This window comes from Cricetulus griseus, chromosome 9 (assembly GCF_003668045.3).
Source record: "Cricetulus griseus strain 17A/GY chromosome 9, alternate assembly CriGri-PICRH-1.0, whole genome shotgun sequence".
In the NCBI taxonomy this organism is placed as follows: Eukaryota; Metazoa; Chordata; class Mammalia; order Rodentia; family Cricetidae; genus Cricetulus; species Cricetulus griseus.
The window spans coordinates 25,852,486-25,867,166 of record NC_048602.1 but is presented as its reverse complement, the minus strand read 5'-3'; the positions used below and the strand labels follow the sequence as shown (position 1 = coordinate 25,867,166).

At 39.8% G+C, this 14,681-nt stretch overlaps 1 protein-coding gene across 1 annotated transcript; it reads left to right on the top strand.

Annotated features, from left to right (window-relative positions):
• Nucleotides 1-9,220: 9,220 nt before the first annotated feature.
• On the top strand, nucleotides 9,221-10,171 carry LOC100758153 (vomeronasal type-1 receptor 4-like). The gene is given in 1 exon segment (XM_027434373.1): nucleotides 9,221-10,171. A coding segment is annotated over 1 exon segment (948 nt). The 5' UTR covers nucleotides 9,221-9,223.
• Nucleotides 10,172-14,681: the final 4,510 nt, after the last annotated feature.

Sequence of the window (14,681 nt, the reverse complement as noted above, 5' to 3'; positions counted from 1 at the left end):
TCTTGATGATTTCCATGGGATAAAGTATTTGAATGTGGACCTTGAATACATGATATGGACTTAGTTATCCTCTAAACATTCTGTAATCCATTAAAATTCATGCAGTTAACACTTTTCTTGAATACAACACTGAGTACATAATTTTAATAAATGTAACATTTACTACCTATTCAATTTATGACATTTTGGACAAAGGAATATATTTTAAGTATTTTCAACAATATTTTACTTCTTGATTTTTCTCTATTAAAACACTTCTAATTGTAAACCATTGGGAAAATGTTTGCCGATCAAATGGGCCCAAGAAACAAACTGTTGTAGAAACCCCAATATCTGAGTTATTTTTGTATTGTGCTACTTCCATTGGCTGATGGAAGCAGAGGCAGACACCCACAGATATGCACTGAACTGAACTCTTTAACCTAGTTGCCGAGGGTGAGGGATGAAGATCAAAGGGTCAGTACCCAGGCTGGTGAAACCCACAGAAACAGCTGGCCTGAACAAGGGGGGGCACATGGACCCCAGACTGCTGTCTGGGAGACCAGCACAGGCCAGATCCAGACCCCTGAACATGGATGTCAATTAGGAGGCCTCTGCCCTCTAGGAGTCCCCTGGTAGTGGTTTAGTATTTTTCCCTGGTGTAAGAAGGGACTATGAGAATCCATCGCAAGTTAAGGGATGCACTCTTGGCCTGGACACGTATAGGAGGGCCTAGGCCCGGTCCAGGATGATGGGGTGGACTTTGGGGAACCCCTGTCGAGGGTCCTATGCTGCCTGGGGCGTGGACGGTGGATGGGATGGGGAGTAGTTCGGGGGTAGGGAACGAAGGGATGTGCAGGAGAGTACGGAAGGGGAGAAGTGATTAACATGTGAAACAAGCTTGTTCCTAATTTGAACTAATGAAAAAAATTTAAAAAAAAAGAATATTAGCAGCAGCCAAGGAAAATGTCCAATTAACATATGAAGGCAACCCTATCAGAATTACTCAGGACTTTTCCATGGAAACTCTGAGGCCAGAAGGACCTGGATAGATACACTACCGACTCTAAGAGAATACAGATGCCAGCCCAGACCAATAAACCCAGCAAAGCTTTCAATTACTATAAATGGAGAAAACAAAATTTTCCAAGACAAAACCAGATTTAAACAACACCAATCCATCCCTACAGAAAGTTGTGGAAGGAAATCTCCACAACTTATATGCATACATGTACACATACATATTACACATTACATTTACTTGTAACAGCTGAGTCCAGTTGGTGTTGCTTGTGTGTCTCCGTTTTTTGAAGGCTGACAGGATGGGACTGGAGAAACTGTCGGTGACTTTACCCCTCAAAAAGGCTGATTCTTCTTCTCTCAGCAGCCATTATCTATACATAACGATATATAGCTACATTTATTTTTACACAGATGTAGATAGATCTATACCTGTATATAGATAGAGATATCTGTTTCTGTAAATCTTCGTCTAGGAGTGAGGCCTCATCAGATTTCCACCATATCTTACCAACATTTCAACTGGTGTTGTCATTATGCAGCTCTTGTGTAGAAAACCATATTGTTGATAATTCATGGGTACAGCTTCCCTGTCATACCTTGAGGTTGCCTCTTCATATTTGGGTTCTTAAGATCTCTTCCATGGTGTTCTCTGAGACTTAGGTGTAGGGGTTGTGTTGCAGATGTACTAATTGAGACTCGGCATCCCCAGGACACTAACTCCCTGCATTTTGAAAAGTTGTGGTTCTTCACAGTGGCCTTGCTGCACAAAAGTCTTCTTTGATGAGGGGTGAGAGCTTTACTGTGGATGTAAACATATGTGTTTACAATACATTAGAAACCATAGAGTTTTGAAAACAACAGTAGTATCCAAAAGTGAATTGCTGCTCTGGAAAGATGAAATGACAGTGACTTAAGAAATATTTTTAAATGTGTGCATCATCTTCAGAGAAATGCCAATTAAAATTACTTTGAGATTTATCTTACTAAGAACAAGAAAACAACTATCAACACAGGCTGGCAACGATTCAGGGACAGGGGAGCCCTTATTCGCTGTGGATAGAGTTACAAACTGGAGCAGCCATTATGGAAATCAGTGTGGTGAAGTCTCATAAGCTAACAATAGCTCTACCACATGACCCAGCTAGGCCATTCCCTGGTATATACCCAAAGACTCAATACTCAATATCCTACTACCGAGATACTTGCTCAACCATATGAACTGTGGCTCTATTCAAAATAGGTGGAAAACAGAACCAACCTATATGTCCTTCAAATGATGACTGGATAATGAAAATGTTGTACATACACAATAGAATTATAGTCATCTTTTAAAAAAAAGGAAAATAGCAAATTTTCAAGTGAGTAGAACATAAAAATACTATTGAGTGAGTTAATCCAGACTCAGTAATCAAACTGCAAAAAATCAGGGTTAAAAAATAATTCTAGAGGAATGACCATACATACATACCCTACTCCAAATCATACATTACAACCACAGGGACAAAAGCACACAGCTCAACAGAATAGACAGAAACAATCACCCAATTCATAAAAATGCCAAAAAATGCACAAGGGAGAAAAAATAACTCTGACAAATGGTTAAATGAAGGCTGAAAATCTATGAGTAGAAGATAAAGCTGCATCCTTGTCTCTCACGCTAAGTCATCTCCTGTTAGAGTTTATATTTTTATACAGGGACCCACATTCTGAGAACATTAGAGTAAAAATAAGGCAAGGTATAGACAAGGGAAATACTTTCTGAATAGGACTCCAGTCCATCGACAATGAATGTCAGTAGCTGACAAATGCAATCTCATATAATTAAAATGCTTCTTTACAGCAAAAGAAAGTAAATCCAGTGAAGAGCTAGATCCCAGAATGAGACAAAATTTGCTACCTTATACAGCTGACAGAGGATCAAACAACACCAACCAATGAATTGGCTGATGAAATTTGCAGAAAGAACTCAAAATGCAAAGTAGAAAATGTTCAATGAGGGGCTGCACAGATGGCTCAGAGGTGAAGAGCTTTGACTGCTATTGCTAAAGGCCCGAGTTTCAATCCCAGCTAACACATTGTGGCTCAAATAATATCAAATACCCTCTATAATGAGATTTGGTGCCCTCTACTGGTGTGCAGGAAGAAATATATGTATAGTAATTAATAAATCTTTTTCTAAAACTAGTTTTAAATTGAAGAGTGGGCTCAGATTCCCATTCCCTGCTGTGTAGGACTCAGCTGGTAGGCATATCTGATACATATATTGAGTTGTATTTTCACACTATAACAGTATGTTGCCATACTAACTCATATGCAATGACAGAAGGCCACATAGTACTAGAAATGTAATAATGAAAAATAAAAGCCTGATATCCTTTGTTTCATGCTTGGCCTGCTGCTTGGATTTGAATCTCTGCATCGGCTTCCATCAGCTACTGGATGAAGATTCTTTGATGAAAATTAGGGTCACAATCTGATTATAAGGAAAGCCAATTCAAGCAGGCTCTCCACAATTGTTGGGGGTCTTAGCTGGGGTCATCCTTGTGGTAGATTCCTGGGAATTTACTCAGTATCAGGTTTCCCTATGCCATTAATGTCTTTCTCTACAGAGATCCTTATACAACCTTGATGGGGGTATGGGGATCCTGCCTCAACTGAATAGACCAGGCTTTGTTGACTCCTCATGAGAGGCCTTACCATGACTGAGGAGTGGATGGGATGGGTTGGGGGAGGGGGAGGTGAGGTAGGGAGGGAGGAGAAACTGCGCTTGGTATATTAAGAGTATCAAAGCCAAAAGTAAAAACTAAAAAAGTAATCCTGTTTTGGGAATAAGGAAGAAAGAAAACAAAGAGAAAAAAGTACCATGTAAGTGATTGTAATTTAACAGATAATGTAATAAAACTGGAACTAAGTAGCAAGAGAAATTGCACATAGATTTGAAGGTTGAACAACACATCTTGAAAGAGCAATGGGTCACTGGAGAAATCAACAGGGAAATGAAGAAGTTCCTGCCATCAGCTGATAATAGCTCTAATACTTTCCACATCTGCCTGAAAACTTTTAATGATCTCCCAGATTGATAAGTTTGCTTCCCGACATAGTTCAAATTGGGAAAAGCTTATCTTCATCAGCGACAGAACTCTTGTTTAGTTGACTTGGTCAATCACCATGAGAGTCACACTGTTTCTGGGAAGTGAAGTTTTCCTTGGAGTGTAGCAAATTGTGCACAGTCAACAAGGCCATTGGCGCCATGGGTGACAAGCTGGTTCATGTCCACTGGGAAGAACAGTCCTCTTAACCTGTCCCTTATTTGGTCATGGCTCCTGCTAAGCAGCCTTTTCTAGATACTTCGCACCTGCGATGCTTCCTGCCCATGTTGGGATTCACACCGCTCTGAGCAAGGATCCCCAACCCTCCACACTCAGAGTCACAGGTGGGTGTCTTCCTCTCTTTTCCACTGCTCTGCCATCCATTATTATGTGGTTTTTGTTTCTTCTTTCAGATTTATTTTCCCTAATTTTTAGTCAATTTAGTATATCTCATTTTCTTATATTTTTGTTCAAAACAATAGTTCTCTAGATCTTACTAAATCTTTTAAAAAACTTTTTCATTTTTCATTTGTATTCATGTATTTAGTTGTATGGTGATTGGCCTGCAAGTATGTCTATGCACCACATGGTTCAAAGCCCCAGCAAAAGACACCAGATTCCTTAGGACTGGTGTTACAGACAATTATGGGTCTCTATGTGGTGTGAGGAATCTAACCCAGGCTCCCTGGAAGACCAGCCAGTTCTCTCAACCGCTGAGTCCTCTCAAGCCCCCATTTTTCCTTCTGTTAACACCGTTTCATCTGATCTAGTCATGATTCAATCTCATGTGAATATATACCATCTATGACTATTTAAAATTCTTAAATCTTTGGAGGCATCTAATATCTTACAGAATTTTGCACATTCTGCTTAAAGCCCCATATTGGCTTAGGTAGTCATAGTACAACCTTTTAACAAGCATCTGCAGTTTGCCAGATGCTGTGTACAACATTTCACCCAAGTGCTTTGTCTTTCTTCCTGAACCACAGCAAAGTCTCACAGAGGAGTGTCAGCATATTCTCTACAAGGTGGTGGCCTTGGCTTTATTTTTCCTACATATGGATTGACAGAAGAATTCTACCAGAAATTCAAAGGAGAGCTAGTACCAGAACTTTCCCTTTCTTTTGTGTGAGGTATGCATGTATGTGACCGTGTGATCACATGTTCCTGTGTGTGCACAAGATAGACACTGACATCATGTGTCTTCCTCTACCTCCTCCTAATTTTTTGAGACAGGATCTCTCACTCAACCTGGAGTGCATCAGTCGGCTACATCAGCTGCTCAATGGGCTTCAAGGTTCCATCTGTCACCAAACAATCTAGTCCACCACACTCAACCTTGACATTGATGCTCACTTTCCAATGCATAGAGTCCTCACACAGCCTCACTGTGTTACTTTATAACACAATGTTATAGACACAGAATTTTGGCTAAAAGCAAACCAGACCATTACTGTTGACATTTGCTTTAATGTTAGTTATAGGTCACATTTGCTACTTACTTCATCTGTACCTTATTGTGAATGATATCTTCTTTATGGAAACTGTGTGCTGTTTTGTTACACTGACCCTATCAGTTGGCTAGATTAATTTTCATACGATGTTCTTTTTTACCTAATGGACTTCATTTTTACTTTATGCCCATTGGTGTTTGGCCTGCACTCATGTCTGTGTTAGTGTCAGATGCCCTTGAAATGGAGTTACAGACAATTGTTAGGTGCTATAGGAGTGCTGGGAATTGAACCTGGCTTCTCTGTAAAGGAAGAGCAGCCTGTGCTCTTAACTGCTGAGCCATCTCTCCAGCCCCTCTAGCTCCATTTTTAGATCCCATTTTCTCTTTTATCTGTTATCTTCCTAAAATGTAAGAAGGCATTTTTAAGATTTCCCATCAAGGTGGGCAGGCTGACACACACCATCATTTCCAGCACTTGGAAAACAGAGACAGGGAAATCTCTGGGAGTTCTAGGCCAGCCTGGTCTACAGGATGAGTTCCAGGTCAGTCAGGTCTACATAGAGAAACCCTGCCTCAAGAAAGAAAAAGTTTCAATCATATTGCTTGTGATTGTATGGTCTGCTATAATTTTCTAAGTTGATATTACCTGCATTTTTATTCTCAAATTTAAGTTTTATGTTGCTGCTGAAGGTGGGTTGTTTGGAGGTAGTAATTGTGTGCCATTAACATTTCTTATGTGAAGTATACCTTATTTAAGGTGAAATTTTTCAATTGGTTAGTTTGAAATTTTCTTCCGTTTCTTTTAAATTTTGCATATTTCTTTTTTCGTATTTCTTTAATACAGTTGCATCTCACATATAGTGAACACAATGCTGTATAAACTCATTTTTCTGGTGTTCACTGTGACACTCCAGCTGTGGGCTGATCATCACTCTCTCAGGGACCTTCTACCTCTCCATTGTGCTTGATGTATTTGCCCTGCTGTAAAAGGGTGAATCTTTCAGCACCTAGCCAGGGTGTAGAATTTTTTTCATTCTTTGTCCAACATGCCAGCATGCTGACAGTTGCCTTCAAAGAAAGAAAAGAGGAATATTTACAATTATGCTCTCAGTAAAATTCAAATAGCCGCTTCCTAATAATGTGTGTCATCTGTATTTTGTGGAGTGTGATTGTGATTGAATTAAAATTATCATTATAATTTTTATTGCTTACATATATTTTATACAACTGGATAGTTCACGTCTATGTTTTTTTTTACTGCATCTATACCATTGTTGTGGTTTAAATTTTATTATACCTTCATTAATTTCTGAGGATGTAACACATGTATACAATTGAATATAATAATATTTATTTGGAATTCACATATTTTTACACATATCTAGCAGTTGCTCCAGGGTAGTTTTTTATATATCTCTCATTGATATTCAAATTTCATTTCCTTTTTTTTTACTCTAGTTGATCAATGAGTTTTATTGGGGTTACTTACAGGAGTATGGGTGAGGGGTTTCTTCTAGAAGCAGAATTAACTCAAAAACAGCTGCACCACAAAAGCCCACACAAGTTGGGAACCTGGAGCACACCAAATTTCATTTTCTTTTGTGTGTGTGTTATTTTTTAGATTGTATTTTTGTTTTCTTTCCAGGCAGGTTTTCTCTGTGTTACCCTGGCTGTCCTGTACTAGCTAAGTAGAACAGGGGGCCCTGAAACTCACTGAGATTCACCTGCCTCTGCCTCATGAGTACTTCGATTAAAGGCTTTCACCACCACAGCTCAGCAAATTTCTTTTTCTTGAATGTCAAAACTAGTGCATGCTAATCATTAGTGATTCCATTTTCCATTGATAGGATCTTCCTGCACAAGTCACAGTGTGAGTCTGTTTCATCTGGGTTCAAATGACAGTCTGACCTTTTAACCCAGTCCTATTATTCTTTGCAGGAGAAAAATATTAATAACAAGGTTAGAGGAGGGGATTTTCAGGACCATGGTGAGTCACAAGTTAGGGCATTTAAGGACAGATACAAAGCAGAAAGACGAGGAAAAAACAAATTTCAGGAAGATGGTGAGGAGGATGACAACCAATACAGACTAATTTGTGAGATATCCAGGAGAAAACATGGTTGTGAAAAAGCCATAAGGCCCAGGAGAGATGAGAGGTGTTTTCTAAGCTTAAGAATGGTGGGTGCTGTTTAACTATATAAGAGATAGCAATGGCTAACAATGACAAGCCTTGAAACTAACAGAATCCCTGAAATGGGAAATAAATGGGAGTATGGAAGAACAATATCCTAGGTGTTAGAATTCTTCAAGGAATTTCAAAGTTGGTCCCTCATACTAGAATCAAATAACTACTGTAGGGGCTTGTGACGAGACAGAGATTTGTGTGCCTGGAGAAACTTCAGAAATTTCTGGGGACTGGATGGATAATTCAACTGTTAGTCCAACAAATCCCAAACACACAGTAGCCAGGAAATATGGGACACCATGAAAAGACCAAGCCTAAGAATGAATGGCATTGAAGAAGTCGAAGAATCCAAAATCAAAAGTACAGACAACATATTCAACAAAATCATAGAAAGAAAGAATCTTCTGATGGTGATAGAATGCAGATATAGCAATAACAACACACATAAATCTTTGTTACTGTGAGTTTATCAATCAGAATCTACCTGACTGATTTGATCATCCAATGTCACAGAAAACACATTTTTGTGAAGATGAGCTCACCACTGTGGGTTTGTAGTCTCACCCTGGCCTTTGCTTTCCACATATCAGCAGCTCAACTCTAAGGTGTTAGCAAAAGTGATGAAAGGAAATGAAATCCCTCAGAACACTGCTGGTTAACCTATAAGGTGACATGCAAGACAAATCATCCCACATGGAAAGTCCAAGTATTCAGTCATCACAAAACTGACAGAAACACATGTGTATCTACACCACTGATGTTCAACTACACACACAAACATTGTTTTGTTAGAAACAAATGTTGCTACAAACATGATTCCAATGATACCCGGGTTAAAGGAAAACACGTCAGCCGATGAATGAAAATATCTGGGGAAAGGAGGGATGGTTCAACTGGGAATGACTTTAGGCTGCTCATTCAGAGTTTTATTCTCAAGCATGCATATAGTGCACAGACATATAGGGAAAGCACTCATACTCATAAAGCTAATAACATTTATTAAAAGCCTTAGAATATGCAAATTCGGCTTTCTCGTAGGTCAGCATACCTTTTGCCTAGCAGGCATTCAGGGTGTTTGGGTTGAATTGACCTGCTTTCCAACACATTATTCTAACCTTTAAGATGGTCAAGAATCCCAGGAATTCAGTTGCTAAGATGTCATCACCTAACATGGAAAGGAGCTGGACATTTCCTCAGATGGTGACGGCACACACCTCCAATCCCATCACATAGGAGACAGAGGTAGGTGGATCTCTGTGAAGTCGAGACCAGCCTGGTCTACAGAGCAAGTTCCAGAACAGCCAGTGATTCACAAAGAAGCCCTGTCCAAAACAACAAAAAAAGAATAGAAAGGATTTGGACATTTCTCTCTTACCAGTTCTGCTGCTGAGCTGTCAATCATTATATTTTCCCACAAATGTCATTTGAAAAATAGTTTTATAATACAGTCCTTTATCTGTCACTCTCAGCCTAACAAACCCGACTCACATGATCATGCCTCTAAGTAATACCATCTTGGGGGTCTGTCTCATATCTCAGTTATGTGTTGGTGTCACAGGGAACTCATTACTGTTCATTTTGTACATATATACTTTCTTCTTTAAGCCTCATTATAAGCAGTTGATCGATTCGGTTTCCATGCACCTGACAATAGTTAATGTGCTGATGATCATATTCACGTTGATATCACATATCATGTCATTCTTTGGAGTACGCAAATTACTGGATGATGCTGGCTGTAGGGCGGTGTTATTTATATTCAGAGTCACGCGGGGTATGTCCATCAGTACCACCTGTATTCTGAGCACATTTCAAGTCATCACCATCACTCCCAGTAATTCTCAGTGAGCGTGGCTTAAGCCTAAACTCTCCAAGTTGACTTTTTCATCCTTACTTTGCTCCTTGCTCATTAACCTGCTCATCTATACATATACGATTCCAATGGTAATAGCCAAAACCAATTCTACTCACTTTGGCCATGGATATGTGGACCCTTACTGTCAAAACAAGCACTTTGGGAACCAAAATTCAGGGTCATTTTTGAGTATCATATTCATTAGTGATCTCTTCTATTTGGCCCTCATGATGTGGACCAGCCTGTACATGGTAATTGTCCTCTACAGACACCGCAAGAGAGTCCAGCATCTCCACAGCACAAGCCTCTCCAACCAGCCTTCTCCTGAACACAAAGCCACTCAGAACATTTTGTTGCTGGTAATCTGTTTTGTGTTCTTTTATTGGTTGAACAGTTTCATCACCCTTTCTAGTTTTTATGTACAAGCAAAAATTCCAAACGTGGAGGGAATTAATGCAATTTTGGCAACATGCTACCCAACCATCTGCCCCTTTTTACTAATGAAGAATAATAAACTTGCTTGGCAACTCACTTCTTCCTTTTCTGAAAGGAGGAGGACCTTCTTTCAAAGTGTACTCTGTGTCTGAGCTGAAACCCACACTTTCCCATCATTGGAAAACTGTCTTAATGATTTACGTGGGATATAAAAATTGAATGTGGACCTTGAATACCTGATATGGCCTTGGTTATACATCAGACATTCTGTAATACATTAAAATTCACTTAGTTAACATTTTTCTGGAATATGACCCTGTGTACATAATTTTAATAACTTTAAAATTTGTTATCCACTCAAATTATGACACTTTGCCCAAGTGAATATATTTTAGGTATTTTGAACAATTTTCTACTTCTCCATTTTTCTCTATTAAAATAATTCTAATCAAAAATTTTAAAAGCCTATTGGAGCTTGTGTTATGATTTTTTGGGGGGAGTGTTCTGTCCTAAGGAATGTCTTTTAACCATTGAACAAATAACATATCCTATATTAGCTATTACCGACCTCAAATACTACTAGAAGGGAGACTCTTTTGTTGTATAACTGACAGGAATTTAAGGGATGTCCTTGTACCATAGCTGTATTTGAGACAGTCATATTTTTATTATTTTAGTACGTTTTAATTATTTCCTTTATTGAAATTGTGATGTTAATACACCATTTTCCCCTTAGGTTTCCACCCTCAAATCCTTATGTATAAAACTCTCCTTTCTCTCTGTCAAATTCATGTCCCCTTTTTTCATTAATTGTTTGTTTGTGTGTGTGTGTGTGTGTGTGTGTGTGTGTGTGTGTGTGTATGTGCGTGTGCGTGTGCGTGTGTGTGTATGTGTGTGTGCATGTATAGGTGTGTGTGTGTGTGTTTGTGTTCATATCCTTAAATTCATAAACACTACCTGATAGTTCTGTATAATGTTACTCCTATGTATGTATTGAGGGTTGACCATTTGATACTGAACAAGCAATTGGTATCCCCTTTCCTGGGGATGACTATCTCTCTCACTCTTGACATTCCTTAGTTGCCTATAGTTCTTTGTGTAGGACTGAGATCTGCTAAGTGAGTCATCACGCTGCATCTAGGAAATTTCTCTTTGCACCTTTAGATACCATTGCAGAAAAGCACAACCCATCAAAATGCAGAGTAGTGAATCGCAGTCCCCACTTCTGCACCTTAGGCTCAGGGAACATTGATGAAAGGGAGACAAAAGGATTTTAAACGCCATCAGATGAGGGAATCCACTTTGGGATTGTGTCACCTGGTAGTATCAGAAGTTGCACCAATAGAGTATCGCCAACTGACTGATTTTTTTCTTTTTATTATTATTATTATTATTATTATTATTATTATTATTATTATTATTAATTCAAGTTAGGGAACAGGCTTGTTTCACATGTAAATCCCCTCTCCCTCTCCCCTCCCTCTCCCTTTCCCTCTCCCTCCCCTCACCCCAATTCCTTATCCCCACCTCCAACCTACCTCCCACCCCATCCACCCACCACTCCCCAGGCAGGGTAGGGCCCCCAACAGGGGCTCCACCAAGTCCACCAAATCTTCCTGTGCTGGGCCTAGGCCCCTCCCCATGTGTCCAGAGACAGCACATCCCTTCAGGTGGGATGGGCTCTCAAAGTCCCCCCCACAACACAAGGGAAAAACACCAGTCCACCTCCAGAGGCTCCCAGAGTGCAGGGGCTTCCCCACTGGCATCCATGATCAGGGGGCTGGATCAGTCCTGTACTGGCCTCCCAAAGAGCGTCTGGGGTCGATATGCTTTCCCTTTTTCAGGACAACTGTTTCTGTGGGTTTCTCCAACCTGGTACAGACCCCTTGTTTCTTCATTCCTCCCTCTCTTCAACTAGATTCCAGATTTCAGCTCAGTGTATTTCTGTGGATGTCTGTCTCTGCTTCCATCAGCCACTGGATGAGGACTATAGGACAGCACAGAGAGTAGTCATCAATCTTATTCTAAGGGAAGGGCTTCTAGGCCATCCTCTCGTCCACTGCCCGGACTGTCAGATCGTGTCATCCTTGTAGGTCACTGGAGATCTCCCGAGTTCCAGATCTCTTGTCGGACCTATAGTGGCTCCCTCTGATATGGTATCTCTCATCCTGCCCTCTCTCCTCTATTCTTCCCCAACTCAATATCTATGCTCCAACATTTCTACTCTACTCTTCTTCTTGTGCTCTTATTGTGGCAGCACCCACTCCCCTACCCTCATGCTCTCAATTAGCTCGGAAATTCATGCCACTTCCCATTCCTGGGGTCTATTTAACCCTTAGAGTCCTTCATGATTTCTAGTTCAACTGATTTTTAATTGAAATAGAATGACATCCCTTTCTCACATCCTTTTCCTCCCTCCAGCCCCTCCCAACTACCTTCCCTTTAGCCCCTCCCTCTACTGTCCCGCACACAATCTCAGGTTGACAACCACTTTTTTATTATTATTGTTACATACAAATATGTGTGCATTTGTACAGGTGTATATGCACCAAAAGATATAGTTACAACGTTCAAGGTCTGTTTCTGTGATTGACATATCAGTTCAGTGCTGACCATTCTGTTGGACAACCAATAAGGGGTTCATCGCTGGGAGAGACTAATTCTCCTTCTCCCAGAAGTCACTAGTTGCCTTGAATTCTTTATCTATGGACCCCACGGAATTTACCGTGGGGTTAAGATGGCCATGGGTGTTGACATTGTTCCAGTCTTGATTATATAGACGTTTCCAGAATAGAGTCTTTCACAGCAGACTTGTTGGTATACTATATATAACAATAGTTTCCACCCCCTCTTCGGACTTGTTCCCTAATCAGGATCTGTGATGTAGATGGAGCCATTGGAGCTGGACTCCCCGCTATCTGGTGATATCCGCATTGTGACCCGTGGTGGTTTTCTGTGATCGTCTCCATTTGGTCTGAGGGTTTGAAGCTAAAAACAAAGAGGAAAGAGTACCTGCATTTATCTTACGGGGTTTGGGTAACCATACTTTTGTCATGAATCCAAATAAAACAAGTAATTTCAAATAAAAAATTATCAATAATCAGTGCTTGCCTAGAATCCTTTGCTCTGTTATAGCCTTCTCTATGTATGGTGAATAGATGTTTCTTGACATAACCCAGTTTAAGGTCAGCTCCGACAGCCGATAACTAAACAGAACATTACATATTCAAACTAGAATTGGGGTGCAGTGTCAGCCAAAAAAATCCTAATAATGTGTTTGCACCATTTTCCCCCTCCCTCTGGCCTCACCACTTCTCCAATCCCTCTTCTCTTTCTCAAAGTCATGGCCTCTTCTTCTATAATTGTTCCTGTTATATGCATACGTGTACACATACATATTACACATTACATTTATTTGTAAGCACCTGAGTCCAGTTAGTGTTGCTTGTATGTCTATGTTTTTTTAAGGCTGACAGGATGGGACTGGAGAAACTATCAGGGTCTTTATCCCTAAAAAGACTGATTCTTTGTCTCAGCAGCCATTATCTATACATAATGATATATAGCTATTTTTATTTTTACATAGATGGAGATGGATCTATACCTGTATATAGCTAGAGATATCTGTATCTGTAAATCTTCGTCTAGGAGTGAGGCCTCGTCAGATTTCCACCATATCTTACCAACATTTCAACTGGTTGTATTATGCAGCTCTTGTGAAGAAAAACATATTGTTGATAATTCATGGGTACAGCTTCCCTGTCATACCTTGAGGTTGCCTCCTCATATTCGGGCTCTTAAGATCTCTTCCACGGTGTTCTCTAAGACTTAGGTGTAGGGGTTGTGTTGCAGATGTACTAATTGAGACTCGGCATCCCCAGGCCACTAACTCCCTGCATTTTGAAAAGTTGTGTATCTTCACAGTGGCCTTGCTGCACAAAAGTCTTCTTTGATGAGGGGTGAGAGCTTTACTGTGAATGTAAATATATGTGTTTAGAATACATTAGAAACCATATAGTTTTGAAAACAACATAATATCCAAAAGTGAATTGCTGCTCTGGAAAGACGAAATGACAGTGACTTAAGAAATATTTTTAAATGTGTGCATCATCTTCAGAGAAATGCCAATTAAAACTACTTTGAGATATTATCTTACTAAGAACAAGAAAACAACGAACAACAAATGCTGGCAAAGATTGAAGGACAGGGGAGCCCTTATTCGCTGTGGATAGAGTTACAAACTGGAGCAGCCATTATGGAAATCAGTGTGGTGAAGTCTCATAAGCTAACAATAGCTCTACCACATGACCCAGCTAGGCCATTCCCTGGCATATACCCAAAGACTCACTACTTAGTATCCTACTACAGAGATACTTGCTCAACCATGTGCCCTGTGGCTCTATTCAAAATAGGTGGAAAACAGAAGCAACCTATATGTCCTTCAAATGATGACTGAACAATTAAAATGTTGTACATACACAATGGAATTATACTCATCTGTAAAAATAACAAACATAAAATTTTCAAGTGAATAGAACAAGACAATACTATTAAGTGAGTTAATCAAGACTCAGTAAACAAACTGCAAAACTCAGGGTTAAAAATTAATTCTAGAAGAATGACCAAACATACATACCTGATTCCAAATCATACAATAGAACC